General features: G+C 46.7%; 1 protein-coding gene across 12 annotated transcripts; it reads left to right on the top strand.

Annotated features, from left to right (window-relative positions):
* Nucleotides 1–660: 660 nt before the first annotated feature.
* On the top strand, nucleotides 661–25,367 carry LOC1270803 (NAD kinase). 12 transcript variants are annotated; one of them, XM_061660978.1, is made up of 7 exons: nucleotides 10,590–10,831; nucleotides 16,536–17,652; nucleotides 22,365–22,448; nucleotides 22,526–23,069; nucleotides 23,163–23,420; nucleotides 23,496–23,578; nucleotides 23,659–25,367. In XM_061660978.1, the coding sequence occupies exons 2-7, from the start codon at nucleotides 17,009–17,011 to the stop codon at nucleotides 23,867–23,869; spliced, it is 1,824 nt and encodes a 607-aa protein (XP_061516962.1). In that variant the 5' UTR covers nucleotides 10,590–10,831; nucleotides 16,536–17,008; the 3' UTR covers nucleotides 23,870–25,367. The 12 variants fall into 12 exon arrangements, with proteins under 12 accessions (XP_061516969.1, XP_061516970.1, XP_061516971.1 ...); XM_061660981.1 differs by having other exon boundaries at nucleotides 10,629–10,889; XM_061660980.1 differs by having other exon boundaries at nucleotides 10,629–10,907.
* Nucleotides 25,368–25,427: the final 60 nt, after the last annotated feature.

The raw sequence follows: 25,427 nt of genomic DNA, 5'->3' as shown, positions 1-25,427 counted from the left end.
CCTGTGCCGAGTGTGAGTATCCCAGCGGGGAGGAGCTGGACATGGAGGAGCGGATCGGGCGGGATATTACATCGGCGAAGACGATCGCCATCATGAATGGGGTGATCATGTAACGGATCATGAGAGTTGAATAAATTGGGTATTTTGTGTTTTACAAAATAGTTCACAAAAAAATTGGGGATTTCAAATATAATTTAATAGGTTTTTTTCATGATAATATTCATAAAGAAAATACCAAAAACCGAAGAAACATAAACATCTCACTGCGTATAATCACCGCGCCGTTTAGTTTACTCGCGCAATGCCTGCTTTCGATCATCATGCGCGCGCTCACCGTAGGCGCATTGTAAATACGCGCGAATGTTTACCGTACGCGAAAGGCACCGGACCGGTGTGTGAATGGGCGACGCGCACACTTGGACAGACGGGGAGTTATTGTGGGGTGGGTGTTGGGTCTCTCTTGAGAAGATTTTAGCAGTCACGCCGTGGTCCCCCGCTCTGCGCAAACAGCTTCACTCAGCTTCACCGCTCTGGCCCTTTAGTAGCCGCGCCTGGTACCGCCATATTGGTGCGGTGTGTTGGTATAGTGCCTGCCAGCGCGCACGATCAGCGGTAGAAACGTAGAAAAATGGAAGAATCCCATCGGTCGGACTTCAGTCGGCTTCCACCACCTTCGACCGTAGGACACGCGCGCGCTCGTGCCTGTTCTCCCAGTCCATTGCGCGAACGTCGTGAGTGCGTCTGTGTGTGCGTGCGCCGTGAGAGCGCCGTTGTATCGTGCGTGCCGTTGTTGTTGTTATCTTGTGATCTCCGTGTGTTTTCTGTTGCTTCTCTTCTCATCCCTCCCCAAAAAAAGGAGCATAAAAAATCATCGAAACAAAAAGTAGGCATAGAACTCGTTTTCTTGCAAGATCTTCTTTGGTGCACGGGGTTTGAGCACTTACATCCGTTGTATCGTTGGGGCTTTGGTAAAGAGCGGTTTAATGACTAGTGTTTCCAGAATTTACACAAGTCAAAACACTCTATAGTTGGCTATGACTTTGTTGTAAAACGCAGTAGCAACGCCGAATTCTAACAAGGAAACCATATACAGTGCCGCTTCCGGTGTTTGTTCCGTATTGTCGCGGCGAAGTGACGAAGAAACAACTCCAAACAACAGAATTAGAGCAGGCAGGCTTCCTCCGACCGCGTGTGAGCAGTGTAGCGTGGCCTGCTATAGATTGCAATAGGTGCTCAGTGTCCGGGTCGCGGGTTCTTCCGCGTGTCGTTTTCCTGTGGAGGAGTAATTTTCCGCGGCAGTGTGGCAGAGGCGCTCAGTCTTGCCGAGGGTGTCGATCGGAATTGAAGCCATTCGCGCTGCTACCCAAAACCCCCAAATCAAGTGAAGTGTTTGTGAAGTGTCTGTGAAAGAGTCGGTAAATCCAAAATGCGTGAGGAAGACCTCATTCTTGCCCGGGCGATCGTTGCCCAGCAACAGCAGCAGCAGCAGGATGTGTCGCCGGGTGCATCGCCTGCTCCGTTGCGCCGTACGCTGGTGACCAATCTGCAGGACAAGACGAAGCAGTTTCGGTAAGTTTTGGAGCATCATTTGCATATTGAAATGGGATTTTAGATTTAGGTTGAGGCTTTAGCTGTGTGCGCTGAAAGTGAAAGTGTTGATGTTTTGGAAATCTTAATCTCGGAATCGCATGGTTTCGCACTGCTGTGTTAATTTGCTCGGTCGGAATGTAAGTAGGGCATTCTCCGATTAGCCGAGATGATCGGCGGAAGCATTCAGATTAGAGTCGGCGATCAAGATCCCTTCCAAAATCTGGTGCTTGTAGACGTAACACCAGTTCAGCAGCGTACAAGCTGAGGCAACACATTCCAAGAAGCCGTATATTCCCATTATTCAAACAACCCCTCATAAACGGGGGCATAGGTAAAGGTTAATTAAAGCGCTTCCCTCGGAGCTCCGAGATCCATGTGATCCGTCAGGCATCAGACCTAATGATCGCTGGTTGGAAGAATTAGTTTACTGCTGACGCCTTTGTTCGACATTCCCACTCGCCATTGTGTTGTGGGATGGTTGTTGTAAAGATGCGTTTATACACGATTCGCTTCGATCACTGCCAGCTAAATTTCTTTACGACAACACCGATCCGGTGCGCTGCTCCACATCCGGTACATCATAATTAATCCGCGGTTCACGGTGTTCACCTTCAGCGGTTGGTTGGGTGGGGGGAATGTAAGCAATTCGGTCGTTTGGGATTTTTGGTGTCAAGCTCTCAAGTGGAATTGAAGTGCCTCAGCTAACACACTCCGCAATGAGCGGTTTCGCTCGTGTACTCGTTCTAGAATGTCAAGGATTTGACGGGCAGTGATCGTGAGAATAAATGCACTTCTTTTCCCCGGGTGTACTATCTTCAAGCTCTGGGAGGGAAGATCTGATGTGATCGCACATCGAGTCTGTCGGTCAACATGGGTTTTTAACTATTTTTATGTTTCGAGTTATAGACGTGCACCTAAGGTCCTAGGTCCCGTCTAATCCCAAAACGTCCATGATCGTGAGGTTTCAGGCTGTTAGGCTCATTAGAATAATTATATGGAAATAAATTCGCTCTCACTCAGTGTATCTGAATGTATCCCTCTCCTTTTTATTTAACCACATTCTGAACTGAAACCTCTGAAAAGCCTTTTAACTATCGATCACGTTTTTATCATCGATCTCGCCCATCATGCCCCTAAGTAGTCTTACTTTGTTCCAAGCCTTCCTCTCCAGCTCTGCTGACCTTTGTCTGTACTTCAAGAGTTGCTTAGGTAATTGTTTTTTTTTGTGTGTGTAATACTTATCTCATCCCCGTGTCGATTTCCTTGCCAATGAAGCATAATTGACAGCAAATATCGACTGCAAACTGTCAATCGATCATATGAAAAGGCAATTTATGAGACTTGGCGATCGCGATCGCGGCTCATTAGATGCCGAGTTTTGGCCCCACTTAGTGGTCAATGATTTATGAGTTGAAAAGCAATGGGGAGGGAGGTAATGTGGCTGAGTGTGTGCCATTTTTACATCTATTACTGCCAATAATTGGCATTGGGAAGTTCATTCAATACACAGTACTGCCGGAGATTCATTCATACTGGTGGGTGAAGAAGAAAAAAAAAGAGTTGACCTCCTCTCGTACTGGGTAGTTGACAGCGGTGTTGGGGTGGCGTTTTTTTGTCACCCTCTTCTCCATTCATTCTGACATGCCAGCTTGAAGTAGAGCTAGGTTCGATGAGTGTTTGGGACTATTTTTACGCGCATTGTTATTCAAAGCAAGAAAGCTCATGTTCCGGATGGGGAATTCCAAGTCTCTCGTCTATTCTAGACTCCCAGTCTTGGTGTCTATAGTGAGCAGATTGCTTTTTTAAAAACGGTTACTCAATTGTTTCCTCCTCTGCTCGATCGGTAATTTTGCTTCGTAGAGTTAGAATTATTTTGGAACACTTGTGAAATACGGTATGACCTTTGGACGTCTGGCCGGGTGGATTAAAAGGCACTTCTGGTGGGGAAGCTGGGTTCGAGGGATTCGAGTGGCTATATTTATCTCACGTCCACAGCATCTCCCCCTCCAGCATGATCTCCAGCACATGATCGCACCATCTTGCACACCTGGGAGAGGTTCGGTCTTGGGACTACCTTGAAAAAGTTGAAGTCAGCATGTTGTTCAATATGTGGTTTGGGGAGTGTTTTTTGTGTAAGTGGTGCGTTGCCGTTTCTTTTGCACCCTACACTGGTTGGTGTGTCAACGTATGTGTTTTTTTGCTAGCTCTTTCAACATACAAAAAACTCACACAACCTCTCTGGAAGTGAGTCGAGTTGAAGGTGTGTTCGGGCGAGTTTTTGCTTAAAACCTGACGCACTCCAGCAATCGGACGAGATATTCGCGACGTGCGAGATACAGGATTGTCGCATGTTTTTTAACGCGTTTTTTTGCTACTATCACGTGTATGCTTTCTGCGGCCGCACAAGGTTAATGTTGTGTACGAAATGAGCCTTAACACTAAATATGGTTCGTCGTGGCAGCGTGCAGGTCCGAATGGTGAGTGTACTGTGTTGGTGATGTTGGACCCTTCATTCATTGCTCGGTTCCTTTTACATTGGTTGAAATTGTGTTGCCCAACTAGGGCTGTAATTTCAGTTAATAATAAGTCATCAATCAGGAGGAAATTTATTAAGTTTTAATTGGCTCTCGCTGCTTGCGGACTGTAGCTGTCGTCTCGGTTATGATGAGTTATTTTAAAATGAAACAAAATGATCGATTGAATTATTTCTTTTTTCTTTTTGAAGACAGTTTGAAAATGAAAAATGAAATTGTAAAAGAGAGACATTTTTGTTGAATTATGTCTTAATTTACATTCACGACTGTGTGTACTGTTTATCGGACGTTTAGCTTATTCGGTTTATTATGTTCTTATGGAATCGATATACTTCTTTTGTATGGGTTGAAATGAAATGAATTGAAAAACTTTTTTATTAATAAGTTTTAAAGAACCATCAACTCTTAAACAACATTGCGCAAATGACTTTTCTAGTTATTTTTAAATAAAACAGTTCTAACTTTATCACTATCATTTGATTCAACACGTGTCATGAGTTGCGATTAACTAGCGATGTGAATAAACTCATTTTTATATCACAATTCTAATTGATTATAGAGTAGAGTTAAGTTATACTGTTAATTTATATCATCTAGAGTCCTTTCTTTCTTAAAACACTCCGAAATATTGAATAAATTACGAAATCAACAAAAATCGTATTTAACGGTCGAATGAAACAAAACCAACGTTTGAATTTCTCACGAGGACGTTTGACATTCCACGAACAAAAGGTGTAGAGGAGGTACGCCCATCCATGTTCACGGCAGCCATGTTGCTTGTTTTAAGTTTTTATTATTCGTTACTCTGCGATAATCGTATCAATAACATCGTAACAGAATAATGCAAAACAATGAGATCAATTCCGTTTGCGTTAAACAAAAATAGAATACCAGAAACAAGTTTGTTTTGAAACTCTCCTCACTGTGCCATCTCAGCTGCAGTAACCTTGGCCGGCCCAATTTGGCCGCTGTCAAAAAGCAGGGGTCTTGCAGAACGCAGCACCAGAAAGGCAAAACATTGCGTAGAAACTGTGTGTAGTGGTAGTGTTTTGTTGGCAGCCAGCTTTCTTCGCCCAACTGTTTCAACCCCGTATTTCATTTCCACGACGAAGAAAGGTGGTTCCTGTGGCTCTGTGTGTTGGTGTGTGGCCATGCAGTTGCACATCGTGAATTTGCCGAGGTAGGAGGGTGGGACAGTGCGTGCTCCCCACAGCAGCCGGCATTAGGATTGGGAAGGAAGGAAGGAAAAGGAGATGAAAATACGTTTTCCTCTCAAAAGCGATCCCGCAAAAAACTCATCCAAAAGCAAAAGGCAATGCTGTAGCTGTGGCCATCATCCGACCCGGCAGCCACATCCAAATCGTCCATCGTAATCATCATCACTGTGGTTACAATCTAGTGTGCGTGTGTGAGTGTGTGTGCTCTGTTTCTCTGTGTGTTAAGTGCACGCATTCGGTGCTAAAACTTTCACCGCATCCGCATTCTACCGTGGGGGTGGTTTACGACGGTGTGAGTGGCCGTGGTGCGACCGAAAGAGTTTGGTTCATTTGAGCCGTATGATCTGTGCTTCTTGTGTGTTGGGGCTGCCTGTGCGTGTGTTAAGCATCATTTGCATCTTAAGGTGTAGTGCATGCAATTATTGTCGGTCGGTTCAAATTGCAAGTGTGTGGATGCCGTGTTTGTGAGAGCCAGCATTAGATAATATGAGGATAGTACGACGATACTAGGGTTTTTTCCGTGTGTCTGTGTGTGTGTGTAGTTCCCAGCCGGGAATGGGTTGTGGAAAAGGTCCACGTGTTGACGCTTCATGCTCAAACCAGCCCAATCACGCCAAACTATGTGGAATGTGTGCTGCAGCTGATTCGGAACTTTGGTTCAACATTTTCTACACCTAAAACGCACACCCCTATACGCCCAGCGAGAGAAAGTTGATCCCATCCCCTCCCCATCACACACACACAAACATACGGTGCACAGCTGACAGAAAGGCAACCTGAAACGCCACAGAAACGTAGAAGGGAAGCAGCAAAAACAAAACAAAAACAAACTCTGCTGCTGCTGCTGCTGCTACTTCATCACACATCATCATCGTCGTCGTCATCAGCATAATCATCATCGCCGCAAGACACACTTTCGAGTAAACAATATGCAACAACGGCGGCTGTGATTGTGTGTTGCTGTTCGTCTGCGACTATCTGTGTGTGTGTGTGCTGCCGATTTGGGAAGGAATCAACCTGGCCAGTGCCTGATCCCGGGATTCTTCTACTGCTGCTGCTGTCCGGGAATCGCAAAAGATGAACGGTAACGGATCGTGCACGACGCCGGAGGAGTCGGCGGAAACGCGCGAAGCACTGCATGAATGGTGAGCAACCTCCTCCACCCCTTCTCCTTCTAAATCCGTAACATAACAGATAAGGGAGATAACGAGTAGGAGGTAGATTAAATTCGGAAGGTGGTAAAGTGTGAAGAGAAGAAAACAATTTTTTTTGGGGTTCAGAGTTTGTTTTATTTATTATTTTATTATTTTATTTTATTTTAGCTTTAAATTATTAACAATGTGGACGCAATGATCTTACACGGATTGGAAATATTATAAGAAAAAACAACACGTGGTACTTGGCGTAGATGGCGGGTGTCGATAAACACCGGAGGTGATTAGATTTTTCTATCAAAACCGTCGACACGCACGTCTGTATAAAGTCAGCGTGATCATATGGGTTGTAATGCCAAAAAGACAATGAAAAGAGGGAAGAAACAACGCGAGAGGATTGCGACATAGGTTTACACAGAATATTAGCGAAATTTGTCAACTTGAAGCTAAATTCCAGAGGCGTTCATGCTCATGAAAGTATGCATTGGCGATGCCTTTTTGTAAGCCTATCGCTTCTCATACAGAAGTGAAATTCTAAAAATTTTGCTTTAATTAATTTCATACGTGTCCGGCTTGTGAGATACATCCTCTAGCCCCTTCACAATAGCAATCGATTAAAAAACTATTTTTAGTGAGCAAACGCTTCCGGCTTCCGAAATGCAGCATTTTATATCCGCGTTCGAATTAATTTCGGTTCCGGCCGTTTGGCTTTTTTTGCTCCCCTTCCTCCGATTCCGTTCGGTAACCGGCTTTGTAGCTTGCTCAGCTGCATAGAATTCGTTGTTGCCACGGGGCGGGGGCTTTTGATTCATGTTTCGTGCGCTCCCAAACCCAATCCACATCCGGCGCATTGCACTTTGCGCGTGGTGCAGCAACTGCGGATGATGCTCCCGTTTCCCGTGCCTAATTTCCCCCCGTTCACCGACGTGCCGGTATCATTAGCAATGGGAATTAGATGTAACACGAGCCGCGCGTAGTAAACGTGATGCAACCGGGCGCGCGTGTGTGTGTATATCGTTGTTATCGGTTACAGATACAGAGAAGAGAGGGAGTAAAATAACAAGTGATCACAATAAATTTACAGACCGATGCTTCACATTAGCCTGGTTCGTTGTTTGTTGTGCTTTTTTTCGTTCCAAAATCGTTCAACCACTGCAAAATAAATTGTTCCCCAGCAGCAGCAACAGCACGGGTGTGCAGTACCCGTACGTCGATTGCCCAACGTTGCTGAGCGCCACTGAGAGCGCGGTATGGTTTGGCGCCCGGTGGTACGTAACACTTGCGCGTATTATGTAGTCTTTGGGTGTTAAAAATAAATCATATTTTTGTGCCACTTGTTTGCGCGGGTGCTTGTGCGGGGGAGAGATGGGAGGGGCGATCCTTTAACGATCTTGTGTGGTGTACTTGTGATTGAAACAAATTAGCGATTTCCATCATCCGTGAAACCCGGTGAGCTCTGAACACATTTCATCATTGGCCACTGGATTGTCCCTCTCGAGCTGGTGGTATTTCTTTGGGCGCATCTCTAGTGTATGCACGATTACGCTGCACAAATTGCCCCCTTTCGTGGAAGTTGAACTCTTGTCGATGGCGCACGGTACGTGGGACACGTATATGGGAGGTTGGTGTATAAATAATAAATTATGCGAACTCATCCAGCGATTGGAATTGTTGTAATATAATTAGGTCAATCGATACACAGACAGTGTGAGGCATTCTCGTATCGGTGCCACTATTTCCTCTTCCAAGCAGTTTCTAGCATGCGTTGATTTTTACGGCCACAAATAATGATTTGGAGGGAAATGGACTCTATTACCCGGTCACACGACAATGGATAACTTTGCCCTAGTGAGATGCATTCTTTATGCCGTTCATAGAGGTGTAACTATGGTATGATTTAGTAGACAAATGTCCAAAATGGTAAAATGTATCTATGTAGCGATAGGTAGAAAAATGTTTCGCCTTGAAATGGAGGACGGCATCAACGTTTAAAATATAATTATTAATTAATAATTGTTATTTATTATTTTATACTATTAGTTTATTTTAGCCAGTTACAGAGTTCCTTGGTGCCTATTATGTAAGGTACACATCAAAGGAATCTGTTTCTTTACCAGTACCAGCCTTGAAACTGGTCCGGAATTCATAATGTGGAATTGATCATGAACCTGTACCGTTAATGGAATTGTTCTGGAACTGACACTAAATCCCATTCGGTCCTGGAAATATCTCCAACCAATATCGGTCCTGGAATTGTTCCGGAACCCAAACAGTTTCTGAAGCTGATACTGAACCAAAATCGATTCTGTAACTGACAAATTGGATCCATACCTGGACCTGGAACTGATACTGGATCTACGGCGGTCCTCTCTGTGTTCCTGAATGCATGCCGTTTCTGGAATTTACCTAGAACGTATGTCGGCCCTGAAACTGATCCTGAAGTCCTAGTCAGTCAAGTCAAAGTCCTAGTTTTGATTCTGAACCCATGTTGTTCCTGAAATTAAATCCTTTTATATTGCAGTTTGAAAACTGTACCTGAATCTATCTCAATCATGGAACTAATCGTAACCCTATAGCGTTTAAGCAGCAACCGATACAGTAACGATGTCGTTAAACGAAGTACTACTTCTTGTAAAAGAATTTGCTTATAGATCACAATTTTTATAATGATTGTACGTAAATTATTCTTCTATAAAGCATTTCCATAAGAAGTGTTTGCTTGAGACATGATTTGAACCGATGACCTCTGATGCGGCGAGATGACGCTCTTTGCACCACACTATGAGCTACCCGTAACGAAGCGCCGGTAAAACAGTAATATATATCACCATCTCTGGCTTCGATTTATCCCTAAGCGTGCGCTGCGCCAGTTTGCATTTGCATTCAAATGAGGCAGACGATAATTTTACGGTCGATAAAGCTCGCTACCGTTCGATAATTCGCAGTAACTGTTTATTTTGCACCGCGCTTGGGAACTGTGTCGCGTTAACTGACCGGATCGATCAGTTAATTAAAGAAACAGTTCCCCGAACAAACTACAGGTGCCCTTATTACAACGAACGATTAATAATAGTACCGCTTTGCTTATGTTTCCACCGGCGTTTCGGCGTTCGCTTTGTTGTCACACAACACAATCCAACGCTTCTGTGTTCTCATCTCATTTGCTGCGCAGATTGATTAAATACCGCACTGGCAATGCGGTATATTACTACGATCGGCAATGTAAACAATACACACATCATCAGGGATGCAGTTATCGTTTGGTCATGCTGTCCTCCGTGCCGTCCGAACGCTGTCGCCTGTCGGGTGGCATGATGCGTGGTTTCGCAAAGTACTGCTGATGCAAATGAAGTCAGATGTGTGTGGCGACGGTGATTCAACAGCTCCATGCTTGAACCAAACCGCAGGGCAATGGGACGCCATAACCACTACCGCCACAAGAGGCGGTGCGTTTTTGCACTAATCCACACGTGCATCGTGTTGCGCTGTTAGTGTAGCGCACTATGGCGGAATGATGTGGTGTGGAGTATTTTTTAGACACATTTTCCAAATCTTTAATATATCTGCAAGAAATCACTAACAGCGCTTAAAATGTTTGAAATACTGTTTCGAATTTTGGACCACCTATTGCTGCATGGTGCTTAGTGTGATGTCGCCGTGGCTCAACAATAGTGTAATGTACTCGGATGATGGACAAAACAACAAGCGGCGATGCTTTTGGAGAAGGGGTTGTAGTGCGACTGCGTGATTGATACCATTAATTGTGTACGAAGCTAGTTCGGGAAAGGAGCGTGTGGGGTGGGGCCAGGGGGTCCGTCAGGGCGGTTGCTGTGGAGCCACCGGAGCAAACGGGTTGTACCTTTTGGCTGGCGTCACGCACTCACTCTAGCGCACGGGTTTCGGGGGCTTTCGTGTTAGTGTGTCTGTGTGTGCTGAGCGCCGCCACGACCACGAGACCGGGGCGCGCCTGGGTACATTATGCGGCCCGGTTTGTACGGGGTGTGTGAGTGGCAGTGTTTTTGCGCGCTTGTTTTTCTTTCATTTTCTGGCCGTAGTCGCCGCCAGCTGCCGCCGCCGCCGTTGCCGTGCAGCCCGCCGTAACGACATTGCCGACATCAGGCGAACGCAGCCAGCCGATCATCGCAGTCATCGCGAGATCGTTCCACGGAAAGGGTGCTCGCGCCGTACTACGCTCGCGGAGAGAGAAAAGCCGCTGCCTGGTGTTGTTGGTGGTTGCTGTGCTGTGTGCCATGCTGTGTTTGGCATGGGTGATATCGCGAGTGAAGTGCGAAATACTGTGTCTCGGGGTTTGGGATTTATGAGTGATCCGATGGAAGTATGTATGAGGAGGAAGTTTTGGTGACAGCAAGCGTGACTAGTTTCTGAAAGTGATTGTGTGTGACTGCGTTAGAGTGACTGCGATGTGTAATTGAGTTAGGCTATCAAATGTGATGAGACACTAGGAAGTTGATGAATTTACTGGAGAAGTTCCAATGAAGAAGATGACAGCTCGTGGGATGTTCTCAATCAATCTCATAGACTCATGACATTTGTGGCGCATTTTGAACATGACAGTTGTGGCGCAACCCAACTGAAGCTGCTGTGGGACTCCTCTGTTGTTAAGTCATCTAGCCCCCAACTAGGTTGCTGGTTGATAAGCTGATAAGCTTTGAGCAACGAAATGTGTGCGCGTTCGCCAAAAACCTGACCTCCGAGTCGACGGCCCAATACCAAAACAACTTCGGCACCCGTTTATGTAAGCCGACAGAGGAGTGTAGCATGGCGCGGCTTGTTATACACCGTGGTGGCCTAGATCCGAAAAATTCCAACTCCAACAACGCGTCCCGGGACGTTGGGTCTAGGAGTTGGAGGGTTAGAGCAGGGACGATTTAGGTGGTAAGGTCTTACGCGAATTTTTCCATTCGCCCAGTCGAGTTCGTTGACACACGTTAAATGGGGACGTCAGTTGTGAGTGTTTTGAAATTACCGCATTCTCTCTCTCTCCCTACGAAAACCATGTTCCCAGACGACCATGTTTTGCTCTGGAGTGCTGGGCAAGGTGCTGGGGTTGCATGACGACATGCAGAACCTTTCAAAACCTGGATCAATAGAAATGTGGGTTATCAGTTTGTTTTGTGTTTTGTGCGACACTATTACCCGGCTAGACACCTTCCACTGGCACTATTTATAGCATTCTAATGGATGAGTTTGAATTCCGGTTGGGTTTAATGGAGTTCCGCGTTTTTTGGGAGACGACGAAGTATGACGTCACGGTGAAATTCCTGAGCTCACTCGCCGCTACCTGCCAACTCACGGGTCCCACGTGGAATGTGTAACGGAGGCGACACCGAACGTACATACCGCACATTCCTGCACGCTTTCCCAGACGACGACGACGACGATGATGATGATGACGTCGAAACCGGACCGAACGACCGGAGTCGTCAGAGTTTACCCTCCGGGCGGGCGAGCAGGCTGCGTTTGGTGGGTTCTTCATTGGACGTGGTCGGGCAGATCTTGAAGTGATGGTTTTTAACGGGGTCGCTCTGGATGGATGGTCGGTTGGACTTTTTCTTTCAATAGAAAAGGCCAAACCAGTGCGGGGCCAAAAGGATTCGGTGGCGTGGTGGCCAGCCGGCGGTGGTATTTGGTTTGGTGTGAGGGCTTTATTGCAAGGGGTTACGCAAAAAACACACAGCCGTCGGTCGAGAGTGAGAGCGGCGGCTTTGGCCCCATTTTGGTGGGGTTGTTGTTTCTGTTTTGGTTTCTTTTGGTTGTTGTGCATGTGTGGCGCCATTTGTATCTTGTTTTGGCGTGGATGAAACTATATCGCATCGCGCTCGGTTACAGTTCTTGCTGCAATTGAACTTTTGGAGGGGGCGGTTTGCGTATGAGAGTGAGCAGAGAAAGCCGTCCGTATTTACAAAACAAGCTGAGCTCTGAAGTGTTTTTTTTTTTACAAGCCAAACTTACATTGAGTTGAAGAGCAAAAATATTTCTTTTTTGTTACAATTGGTTAGCAATTTGTAGCTCTAGACTGTTAAAGGCATCTTTTATTTCCACATTTAATTGCTGTTGTTTTTGCTTTGTTTTATTGTGTATGATAGACACTAATTGTATACAGAATGCCGCGTAGTACGAAAATGCAATTAGATGGCCTTATTTATGGCATTTTCTGTGGTGCAAAGGAATGTTGATAGGGGGTACACGGTGAAACGTTGAGGAATTAAGCGTTTTTCTGATTTATGGGACCTGTAGGTAGGACAAAAAAGAGAACATTCATCTCTCTTGGTTCATTCATCCTTGGCCAAGAGATGTTTTCTGTTGTGGGGATTACCGTTGCCTTTGCTATTGGATACACAACTTAAGGCAACAGATCATCATCAAACAACCAACAAAGGGAGCTGGATGTATGATATAAAGATTTATTTCATTGAGTAATCGTCCAGCGACTAAACAACACTGAAACTTCATAAGAATTAAGTTTTCCATAAAATAACACAATATTTTCTACATGAATGAAATGGACCGTTTTTCCTGTTAGTCGTTGATCGTTGGTGTGTGCTTAAAGCCCGTCATTGTTACATCATGCAACAAAGGCAATTAACTGGCACACTTCAGCCTATTCAGCATTCAGTCCAGATTCTTCTAAATTATAATGGTCGAACAATTTTAATTGCGTCGAATTGTTTTTCTGGACGACAGACCGCCTGTAGCGAACTCTGTCTGCTAACTAGCACTACTACCTCTCCTGCTCGGTACTGCCGTTCGACAGCTAATTTAAGTGCTATGTGTGTATATTATCACAAATTACACCACCGCATAATGTGCTGCCGGCGTGTGTTGTAATAGGAGGAAGCAGGATTTGTACTTTAAATACAGTCCCGCCGGGTTTTGGAACGCGTATTGCATGGTCACGGGGACCGACCGTAGCACTGTGTGTCATTAGCTGACTGTGAGAAATTGTGGGCTTCCTTTTATCTGTCAGATGGCAGGCAATGTGGCTTACAATTGCTTTGAATGCTTTTGAAAACAGAGATCGATTGGAGTTAGAGTTTGTTGAAGCAGGTTCTTCACAAGCACTAGGTGAACTCCATTTCGGTTTGGAATTCTATAGCGAAATAATGCCACACGATGATGATGTGTACAACCTTCAGATTTTCCTCTTGCGATGAAGCCCTCACACGAAGCGAGATAAAAACAGAACAAAACAAATTAATGAGCAAAATCAACCTCCAACAAACACTTCTTCCGCTCTTTGGGGCCCGGATCTCCGGACCTCCGGGCAGGCAGCAGTATGTCAATGCGGTTCGCGAGTGTCACGGTTAAGCGAGTGCCTGCCGGTGGGGCCACGGACTCATGCGCTGGGTGCGATGTTCAAGGCCACACCACGCGGGCGCGTTGATTGCATTTGTGTGTGTGTGTCTTTACGTGGTGATTGATCGTTCGTCCAACCGATCATCCGATCGTCATCACGGCGACGGTGCGCATCATGGCCTTCTTACCCGTCAGCTCCACGGGCCTTGAGGTGGTGGCTTTCGAGTGGCTAATAGAATCTTGCGGTTCCGCTGTTCGATTGGATCGCGATGCCAGCGCAAAGGGTGTGACAATGCAGGCGCGAGAGCACGAGAGGAAGTGGATAGTAGTTTCTATTGGTTTGTGCTGGTTGACGGTGGTACAAACACAGACACGAAAAATAGGTGTCGGTTTGTAAATGGTGGTCGATTGTTGTCGGTTCACCTTCCAGTGCTTTTGATGATCGTACGAGCGACGACGGTAGTGAACGGAGGGTTCGGTTTGGTGAAGTTTTACGTAATGTGCGAGGCCTTTTTGTCTGCCCTTGGCTTAGCGCAGGGGTTCGCTTGAAGAGGCTCAAACATTACCAGACCCTCCCGAACATCTTTGCCGGCTTTGGTAGAAAGTTACTTTCAAAGCCTCGCGCGTTGCCTGCGACCTTTGATCGAGCGAGCGCGCGCGATCGCGAGACGATTGTTGTTTGCTCCCGCCACCAGGCACCGGGCAGGGCACCTTGGCAATGTGGATTGAACTGGAATTGGTTGGAGTTGCCTTAGTAAACACGCTCCCTTTCGCTGGCAGCTCTTGGTTTGTTGTTTATAGTTTGCTAGAAATGTTTGTGACAAGTTTGTATAATGATTTCTTGGAGATTTGTTTATGCTGCTTTACGCCATAGTCAACGCCAATGGTGCTTAAGGGTTTGTCAAAGTAATTGTTTAATTTTACAGTATTTGAGCAAGGCGTAGAACCGGTAAATGCTCAGCTAACAACTGATCATGTGTCAACAACTGATTATGAGGTCTCAAAATTTGTTTGATTTAAAAAATAAACACCAAAATACGTTGTTTGCTTTGCATATTACCAGAGGATTGAACCTCAGATCAAGATCAGACGTTCCTTCTAGGCAAATTTTTGCACCATCACTCGTTGGAAAAGACATCTGCTCGATTCGAGCCTTTCAAAACGGATGGTTTTGTTGATTAATGGCACTAACGAGAGATAGAGAGGAAGAATTCAGCCTTTCTAATGCCATTCTACTTCAGGAAATTGGAATGGGTTCTGCCCACACATCTTGGTTGCATTAAGCAGAAAATCGTTCTTTGTTCTTGTAGAGGAGCTGGGAGTTAGCAAACAATTTCAAAAGCTCCGAAATGTACCATAAAGCAATTCTAATGGTTGACCAAACCCAACGAAACCTTCAACCGCTTCGATTGGGTGGTTAACACCACCACAAAGGTAGACCGCGCATAGGAGGTCATTGTGCCCCTTGTGTGGTGCTAATGCGATACCGAATTCGGCTGACCTTCCTGCTCTGCGTGTGGATTTGTTGTGTGGGCGCTGAGCCGCACCAAACCGGTAGCGAACTGCTGGTGTCTTTTGCCGTAACTTCGTAGGTAGGGTTAAGGATGGTCACAAGGTGTGAGTGTTTCGCTTTGCGCTGACCTGTTGGGTAAAAATTTGTTTGCAAATTGAATCAATTCCCCAAGATGTGATGCCCAAATCATTTGGTTCAATGTCAGCATGGTGGTGGGGTTCGTTGTGGCGCAGTTACATGTGTCGTTCGATCAAAATACTGATCGACATCTTTCACACACAGCATCGGGGCAATCACACGATCACGATCGACGCCGATTTGTAATCTCTCTTTCGTAGGCAAACCTCCAATAACACTTGATCGTTGCTGCTGATTGCTGCTGATGTAACAATGTGTCGTTTTTTTCGTGCACGACACCAGACACAGATAGCGGGCCTGGAAGTCACGTCAAGGTGTATGCCAGGGCCACACGATGCTCCAGTCCGCTTTGCATGCTGCTTGATCGTGCACCGCACTCACACACACACTCCGTGTGAGGTGGAATGTCACGCAAGGTCAGAAACGGTTGAAAGATCCTGCTCCTGCTGCTGCTGGTGGTGGTTGTGCGGGTGTGCACTCTTGAGGTTTCGTAGAATCTGTGCGAGAGGTGCATGGAATTTGATTAAGCGATAGACGACGCTCTACTTTGCTTGGAGTTCGTATTCTTTGAAGTCATCGTGAGGATGCTCTTTTTATAGCTTAGAGCACTCCAGACAACCATAAGTTGTGCCACTGACAAGTGGGTGACAGTTCCGTCATCAATCAAACGGGGGGAATGCGGCCTCCGTCACACTATGCGGGGGCAGTCCTGACTCTTATCGTACATACAGAAGGTCTTATCAGTGGCCAGTTGTGCGTGTGGATGACTTGGGTTATTTTTTGTGCGGACTTATTGCGCCTTTTTGTGTGCTGGGCTGGAGGGAAATGAGGTGATAACAAATCCCGAACAGTGACGTAACGTTGATCTGGTTCGCGGGTTTCAATTGATTCGATTAGCGAGTGGTCTGGCCAGTTCGAAATCAGCTCATGAGCGGAGAGGATGTAGTGGCTTCTTCGGTCGTGCCAGTTCGTCGTCTCGTAATGAATTAGTCGTCCGTTGTGCGTTCTTGCTGTGATTTTTTAGTGTGTGTGCTTTCCTAACCCAAGCGTCTCTTCGCTCTATCCGTTTCAGTGAGCGTACTTACGACCCCGGTGCGGTGTTCCTCCCTGAGCTTGACTCGAATTAATAAGACTGTTTGACTGCCGAAGCACAGAACCCCCAGCAAGGCATAAGGGGCCGTTTTCAGTGCGAGTGTGTGTGTGTGTTTGTTAGTGGTTCTTTGTTTGCAATTCTATTTGCAAACCGTGCGGCCAATGTGCGGCGTGTTTCAATCGGCATTCAGAGTCCGGTGATTACCCCGCCGTGTTGTTGATCCCCGAGCTCCGTTATTATGATCCAAACCAAAGACCACAGTGTGTATATGTGTGTGCGTGCGAATGGGCACCCGTTTTTTTTCTAATGGCCGATATGAAGTGTGAGTGAGTGTACGCGGTGCGAAATCATCAACTGTGTATCAAAGCAAAAGAATAGCGCTTTCGGTGGTAACTTGGTGAAGCGTTCCACAAGCGCTCCGTATCTGCGGTAACGCTTCGACGGCCCACAGTATGGCCTACCTTTCCGATGTAGATCTCGCAACGCTACACCAGTCACGCCTCGAGGAGCGCGTACAGTATCGGCTGTCGGCGCTGTGGACGCACGGAGCGGAATCGGGCCGGGATTATCAGCGATCGTTACCAGCAGTGTCGTCATCCGCGTCATCGTCGAGCACGTCATTAGCAATGTTTGGTGATCGTGAAGCGGCAAAGCTTAGGGCCGTTAAGGTCCCAACCACGACCACTACAGGCAGCAGCAGTAGCAACGGCACTGTGAACGGTGCGAAGCACCCGAGTGCTAGTGATATAGTGAACAATAACGTGGCGGAGCGGTGTCTACTAGAACCGATCGGACCTACCTTGGGCAGATCGGTCCCCAAGGCTTCGATGGAACGACCGTACCATCAGCAGCAGCAGCTGCAGCAGCAATACAACTTTAGCGGTCATGTGATACGTCCTAGGATTAGAAGTAGTAACAGCATGTCCAGCAGCAGCTCGACTGCATCCAACTATCATCATCATCATCACCAGCAGCCGCATCATCACGCAAGCAGTAGCGGAGGAGGCAAACACGTGGAATGGAGCGATGACGATCATCTGCATGACGACGGTTACTTCTCGTCCGACACACGCCGAAGAAGGTCCGGCACATGGCCGTAAGTGGAGTTGCGCAGTAAACACACAGCTTAGCCCTTACTTATACGCCCCGTTGAAAACGTTGTTGTTGAGGTTGAGGTGTGGGAGCTTTATTTAGATCCGGATCAGGAAGATCACTGTACGAAACTGATCAATAGCGATATCTTGATGTTTTGGGCACCTTCTGCAGGAAGTCATGCCGGGTCAACCTTATCAACGCCAATAGTCAACTTCAATCGAACCGTTGTTGATGCGATTGGATCACACTTTTGCCCCGAATAACCCCCCCCCCCCCCCCCCCGCTTGCAAATAGATTAATTCCAGTTCAGGCAAGGGTCGGTATCGAAAGGGTTCGGAAGCTTCCCGGACGTGTCGGGCGTATGTTTGCTTTTTTACCCAGCAGCTGTTGTGGTGGGAAGGTTCCTTTGGACTAGATGTCACCGGGAACTTCTGGAAGCTTAAAACAAAGAAGCGAAACGACGATAATGACATGGACGGACACTCTGGGGTTGGCGCCAATGTGCACCCGTTGTGACGTCCGCACCGAACGGCGGGGGTTAGTTGCGAACGGTTTATCGTACCGATAAGGTTGTGACTGGCATGTTGTACTCTGTTTAAGTGCCTTTTACTACCCCATTGAGGTGAGTGCGTTCGCTTTGGGGGGAATGTTTTGGGATCAGGCAAGTGAAGTGGATATTCTATAACTTTGGGAATAATCAGAATTTTGAATCAGTTTTGATCGTTCGATGAGTCAGCGATAGAAAAGGTCTCGCTAAGATGTTGGAATTTCCGGGATTCCCTATTTGCAAACCTGTTTCTGAAAAGTGATCTACTAGCCAGACAATGAACAGACAGTTTTCGCATAAAGTTATCAGTGCGAAATCTTATCTTCTATCTTATGTATTGTCTTTGGGAATTGCTGAATGTTTTAAAAGTACAAATAGTTGTGCCCAGCAGTACGTTGTCGATAGTTCTGTTTGGTCAGCGTGTAGAGAGGTAGAGTGCCAGTAGCCGTTGTACGTCTACTAATTCTGAAGTCATCGTTGCTGCAAGTGACGGGCATGACTTGACACATTCATCAGTGTGTGTGCATTCGTTTTTTTCGTCTAAAGTGGATTGTTTCTAAATCGAACTGTGATGGATTGTGTAGTTTGCGCGCTCTGGAATGAGTGATGGACACAGCTAGTTAATTATTAGTTGAAAAAGTACTAATTGTATATGCATTTGCACGACAATTTCTCACTGCACGAAACGTGAGGATTTATTAATTAAGTGCATGGCTCACCAAACTCTGGTGTCAGGTGTTTGTGTGTGTGTGAAGTATCATTGCATGTTAAAATAAGGGGAAAGGGAATTGTGTTTATCGACGAGAAGCCTCGCTCGTTCTTGGCAGCCTGTATTTCAAGGTGGCTGCCCAACCAGCGTGAACTTCTTGTGCGCAAAAAGGTGCGCAATGAAAAGCAAGCAAAAAAAAGGGAAAGTCTGTCCCTCCCAGTGGTTCGTGTGTGTGTGCGCAGAGGTTCGGCCTCAATCCGTTCGGTTGGACGCGCCACTACGACAAGTTTAATGTTTCGGTTGCCTTTTCAATGTGTACACAAAGTACAGGGAGAGTAATATGAAACACTATTTTTATATTATTACATTATTGTTACAATGTATTTTAATTTCCCTTTTTACTGTTTTTAGCTTAAATTGATGATCATATATTTGTCTGCCATTATTTTATTAGTTTTACACTTACACGCTTTGATAGAACCACCCTGTAGTCGGCGCCGGTTTGAGGGGCACTACAGCATCTTTTCGGTGTCCGGTCGTCCCTGACAGTGCGATCTTGTGAAGTGTGTCCCCAGGCTGAGATGGGAGTGGGGACGATTAAATTATGTCCGATCGATCCGGTCGGGCGGACGCCGAACACGCGCAGACACACAGATACACGTTTACCGTCAATTTAACCTGCTTCTTCTGCGCCTGCCCTCCGTTCGGGGCCCAGTGCTTCCCAGACGGCTCGACGCACTGTCTGGCACTGTGTGTTGGAAGAGAGAGAAACACCCACGAATTATTTTACACAAGTCACTTGAACGGTTATGGACATTTAGGGGTTTAAAGTCTATATGAACATAACGAGCCCTTCATTTGTATTGGTGATAAATCGTTTGAGTGTTTAAGTAATATTTTATTTTTACCAATTTGTGACATATGACACATCGGATCGGATGAGATGGCAAAAATCTAACAAACAACTTAGTATCGCACACCTGACACCTGGAAAGGCAGTCGCAGCATCATCGCAGGGCCACACGATCACACTGTGTCTGTCCGTTTGTGTGTGCACGCGATCGTGCAGCCCATATCTCTGTGTGTGTTGGTGTGACCGTGTGTACTGATTACTTCGGTCTCGGTCTCGGGCTGGGTTTGATCCTTCGATCCGCGCGCGATCGCTCGGTATCCGACCGTGCGCATGTGCGATCGTGCGTCAGTAGTCGCGCGAGGAGACACGCGAGTTGTGGTGTGTCCAGCAGAGGCCGTGTGTGTGCATGTGGCGTTCGCTTCTTAGTGCATAGCAGGCAGGCAGGCAGGGAGGGTGTGTTAGTGTGTGTGTGTGTTTCGCTTAGAGTTTCGATTCGGTGCGATAGGATTTTTGGGGTGTCTGCTCTTTTAAGGTGTTTGTTACGTTTTACGGTCCATTACAGTGGCGATTCGAGGTGTATCTCACAAACGCAACAAGAATTGTGAAATACAAGTTATAGTTGATCATCTATTCACGGCGTGCGGTAGTGCTGCTGCAGTGCAATAGCAAAAAGAAGGCCCTTTTGCTAACCCAGAATAAACGATGGCCGAAATGCACGAAAACGATGATTTTATGGCCGATCTGGTGCGGTTCAATCATCACCCGTCGGCGCATCATCACCATCACCAGAATCACCACAATCACCTTCACCATATGTTTGGTAGTAGCGGTCATCAGCAGCAGCAGCAAAACAACCATCGCCACCACCAGAGTAATGGTGCGGGCGGTGGCTACTCCCCGTCGGCCGAGGACGATATTCCAGCGGATGAAGATCAGCTGCTCCTGTGGCGCCCAAAGAGGTCAGTTTGGTTCCGTGAACAGGAACCACCGTACGCGGTACAGAGATGGAGGAGCGTTCAAGGATGCTTCACGCTGCCTTCCCCGAGCTCCTCTCCGTGTGCTGTGAGAAGATGCCTTTTTTGGACATTTTTCTGCGATCGAAGGCATCAGGCAAGGTGGCAAGTGGATTGTCGCTCTGTAGCTATTACGTCAAGCGTTCTGAGCGTGGTGGAATTTGCCTTCTGAAAGCTGGGTGTTACAAGGCTATGACGCAAAAGTGTGCGCACACTGGAGAACCGTGTCCTAAGCGCCCGAAAGGGGAAAGGGAGCAAAAAAACACGCCAAACGTCGCCGTTCGTTGACGTTAAGTCGTTAAGCGGGGGCTCGCTGGAAGGGCGCTGAAACGGATTGAGAGGTTGTGTTTTTTCTCCAATGATTTCGCTCCGTCTTTCAACGACGTGTCTGAGCTGTCGCAGAAATGCTGGAGCAGAGGGGCGCGCGTTTGGGACAGGGCAGGACAAACGTGTGGCCAGATGGTCTCTCATGGGTTCTGTTTCCTTTTTGTTTTTTTTTCTGTGAGCGGAACGATCGAACTGGAAAAGAAGCCCCGCTTGATGATGAGACGTTCGCGAGATCATCGCGCACGGCTGAGAAGATTGCGAGAAAAGAGACGGCGAAAGAGAAAAAAACGCACTTGAAGCAAAGGGTGAGACTGGAAGACGGAGGGAGGGCGCAAAACTTGTCCGCCCTGACAATTTCACTAATCGTTTCGATTGGGGGTAAAATAATGACCCCACCGGCTCTCCGAAGGTGGCACAGTCTCCTCGACTCGGCTGTGGCTGTTTGCCCATGTGGGTGCACTCTCTTGTGGCTCGGTGGGGGAAGCCGTAAGGTTGCTGGCAGTGGAAAGGAAACCGCGAGGGGGATGTTGAGCTGTGCGCCTGCGGGGAGATTGTCGCTGGTCAGGGTTGCTTTTTTTATATTTAAAACGATAAGCGTAACAAACAATAACAATTAAGTTCAATTAATGTTTCGCTGATTTAATTTCTCGCTCCACTTTGCGTTACTCAATTGCTGGCGAATAAATTGAATTTTTGTCCATTAATTAATTACAACAGTGCATGATTATGATGTTTAAGAGACATATTTATAATAATTATGTCTTTTTTACTCTGTTGTTGCCGTTGATTTGTTGAGGTTTATTATTGACATGTTTTGTATATCAACTCGTTATGTGCGCCAACAGTTCTCAGTGAATGCATCAACACTGCAATCGCCTGGCCCGTGTTCGTGTGTTCTTGAACGGCGTTTAGGTGTGTGGTCTGTAACAAAGTAACTAAGGAAGTAAACAGTAACGAGTTAAGCAGGAGGAAATGAGCAAGGCTGATGTATGTTGGTGTTGCTTTGGCGAACCGATCGATAAGACATCGCATGGGTGGAACGTAGATTAAGTTTCCTATAACTCTTTGTCTGTCTGAGCATCTGATTGTGCATCATTTTCTGGTCGTTGATTTCATTTGCAACAAAGCGCAACGGACGTTTTAAAATTTAAACATTTTATTCTTTGTTCTCTTAAATTGTTTTATACATAAGCACATCACCAAAACAAAACCCCCGCCTGAAAGTATGCAATCGTCTTACATCTCACAAATTCTGTCTTTTCAGGCGCACGCGAAGTTTGAATGCACCGTCCCCGTTTCAACAATTTGGACCATGCGGTCGGATCATGAAAAACTCGGCGATGGTGATGTGAGTAATCAATCCCTCCTTGTTCAAAGGTTATCTGCTTACTGACATGTTTCTTTCGCCCCCTCCCTAAATTGCAGGCAAATACAGGACCCAGCGAGCCAGCGGTTAACGTGGTACAAGCCGCCGCTCGCCGTGCTGGTGATTAAGAAGGTGCGCGACTCGAAGGTGCTGCAGCCGTTCGTGCAGCTGGTCGAGTGGCTGATTCACGAGAAGCACATGGTCGTGTGGGTGGAGGCGGCCATCCTCGACGATGCGCTGCTGACGGGCGACAAGCGCTTCACGAAGCTGCAGGACAAGCTGATCACGTTCAAGGACGGGCGGGACGATCTGACCGACAAGATCGATTTCATCATCTGTCTCGGCGGCGACGGGACGCTGCTGTACGCGTCGCTGCTGTTCCAGAAGTCCGTCCCGCCGGTCATGGCATTCCATCTCGGGTCGCTCGGCTTCCTCACCCCGTTCCAGTTCGACAACTTCCAGGAGCAGGTGACGAACGTGCTGGAGGGGCACGCGGCCCTCACGCTGCGCAGCCGGCTGCGGTGTATCATCGTGCGCAAGGACAAGACGGAGCAGGAAATCTCCACCTTTAAATCGTCTCAGGATCCGTCGACGAACATACTGGTAGGTGTGAATAGCGTTTTGATTCTTTCGTAAAAGAAAAAGAAATAATTAGATTCTTTTGTTCTTTTTTTTCTTCTTCCGATGTTGTTTCAGGTGCTAAATGAAGTAGTCATAGATCGGGGCCTGTCGTCTTATTTGAGCAACATCGACCTGTTTCTGGACGGCAAGCACATCACCTCGGTGCAGGGCGACGGGCTGATCGTGTCGACGCCGACCGGCAGTACGGCCTATTCCGCTGCCGCCGGTGCCTCGATGATACATCCGTCAGTGCCCGCCATACTGGTGACGCCGATCTGTCCGCATTCGCTCAGCTTCCGGCCCATCGTACTGCCAGCGGGTGTGGAGCTAAAGGTGTGTTGAGTGCACCAATGTCTTTAGGGGCCATTTTCCCCTATTTAATTGATTTATTCTCTCTTTCTCTCGTAGATTGCAATCTCACCGGACAGCAGAAACAGCTCTTGGGTGTCGTTTGATGGTCGAAATCGCCAGGAGCTGCTGCACGGCGATAGGTAAGCGCGCGCTGAACGAAACTGTCTCCAAGTTGCGCCCCGGTTCATTAATTCCTTTATTTTTCTATTTTCCATTGTAGCCTTCACGTCACCACCTCGATCTACCCGGTGCCAAGCATATGCGCTCAGGATCAGATTGCCGATTGGTTCGACTCGCTCGCCGAATGTCTGCACTGGAACGTGCGCAAGCGGCAGAAGTGTCTGGACGAGCTGTCCGACCTGACCGGTTCCGGCACGGAAGACAGCGCCATCGACGACATCGTGCGCGGTATCGAGAACCTCGAGAACTAAAGCATTGTCCGTGGAAACGGACTAAAGCAGCGGGCGAACAAAAGCGCAGCTGTTTAGGGGGAGACAACTCCGTACTCTGCGACAAACCAATTTGTCGGACGGAATGAAGAAAGGCGTACAAAGTGATCCGAACATAATAAGCAATCGAAAGTAGCGAACCAGGCAGCCAGGTATGTGTGTGTGTGTTTGTAGCTCCTTCATGTATTAAGGAGGGCAGGTAGCAAGGAAACAGGAACGTCATCGCAGATCTCATGCAGTGATGTAGAAGTGCGTGTTGTAGTAGGGGTCGACTATTGTTTGCTTTTATGTTGATTTTTCGTGTGGACAGCTTTGAGGACTTCGAAGCTGTATGTTAGTGAGTATGCAATGACATAACAAGGATGTGTGTGTGTGTGCTTGTGGTTTTAGTGAAGGAGATTGGATCTTTCGCAATAGACAGCGCCGTAATGTTGTTGTAAGGTGTGTCTACATGTGTAAATGTTGGCTTGTCTGCAGAATTGATTAGATTTTTTTCTTTTTTTTTAACAAAGGTTTGTGTTTCACACCGTTGCGTGTTCACTGTTTGGGAAAAGCGAGGGATATTCGTAGTGTTGGCCAGAGGGAAAATGGCGCTCTAGATGGTGCGGAAAGCGTAGCCTCCAGTTTGTTTAGTGTCGGTGGTTTTTTTGTTCTGTTAAGTTTTGTGATGCTCTCAAGGAGAGCGCAACCGAAGGCAACATGCTTCAATAATAGTGTTTAAGAGGGAAGTTATTTGAGGTAAAGCAGCGCTGTGTTTTTTAAAACCACATGCAAATCAATAGCAAATGGAAAATTTAATCAAAATCAGAAGAAAATCGTCCTTGAAACCAGCTCAATCAGTCAATCGCTGTCCGCTCTGTCTGTTGCAAAGGCACAAATAGGAAGCAGTTACCGTTGTTCACACAACAGACGGAGCGGACAGAGAGGATATACAAGCAAAATAAGGCCGGGAAGGTATAGTGATGCTGGTTAAAGGAGAAAAAAGAAGAGAGAAAAAAACAATGTTTTGTAGTGATAAACCAAATTTTAATGAAACTGTAACAGGCTTCAGTTGTCGTTTTGTTTGACCGTGCTTTCGTTTCCAGCGTAGGAGGACCGGAATGGGATAGACGTAGATATTATTATGGATGGCAGTGTTTCGTGATTAATGGCAAATAGTACAGGGGAGGGGGCATGGTAATAAATAGCAAAAAAATAGGGAACTAAACTACCAGACAAGTGGGCAAAGTGTGCGTGTATATGTGCTGTATACAACAGTGTAACATTGCCGAGGTTCGCAGCAAGCAAGCAAATGTAAGATTCGATCAAGGAGCGCTACTGGATAGAGGGAAGGGAGGGGGGGGGGGGATTAAGCGTGGAATAAAATTCGTGCTGATCCCTAGAGGAAATTTATATAAAACCGTGTGGATGTAGAGAAAAAAAAGACAAAAAAAGTGAACAGAAGGAAAAATATATAAGTATACTATTTAATAAACGCGAATATAAGGTGTACTATCGCGACCAATGAGAAAAGTGCGTAGAATAAATCCGAACACGTAGA

This window comes from Anopheles gambiae, chromosome 3 (assembly GCF_943734735.2).
Source record: "Anopheles gambiae chromosome 3, idAnoGambNW_F1_1, whole genome shotgun sequence".
NCBI classification, from domain to species: domain Eukaryota; kingdom Metazoa; phylum Arthropoda; class Insecta; order Diptera; family Culicidae; genus Anopheles; species Anopheles gambiae.
Note: the sequence above shows the minus strand (reverse complement) of the source record. Positions and strands in the feature narration are given on the sequence as shown.

Bases quoted from the DNA above. Each gene is read 5' to 3' on its own strand.
- LOC1270803 (XM_061660978.1), top strand. From the start codon at position 17,009: ATGGCCTACCTTTCCGATGTAGATCTCGCAACGCTACACCAGTCACGC. The intron at 23,421-23,495 runs GTGTGTTGAGTG...TTTCTCTCGTAG, and splicing joins CAGCGGGTGTGGAGCTAAAG to ATTGCAATCTCACCGGACAG. The intron at 23,579-23,658 runs GTAAGCGCGCGC...TTTCCATTGTAG, and splicing joins GAGCTGCTGCACGGCGATAG to CCTTCACGTCACCACCTCGA.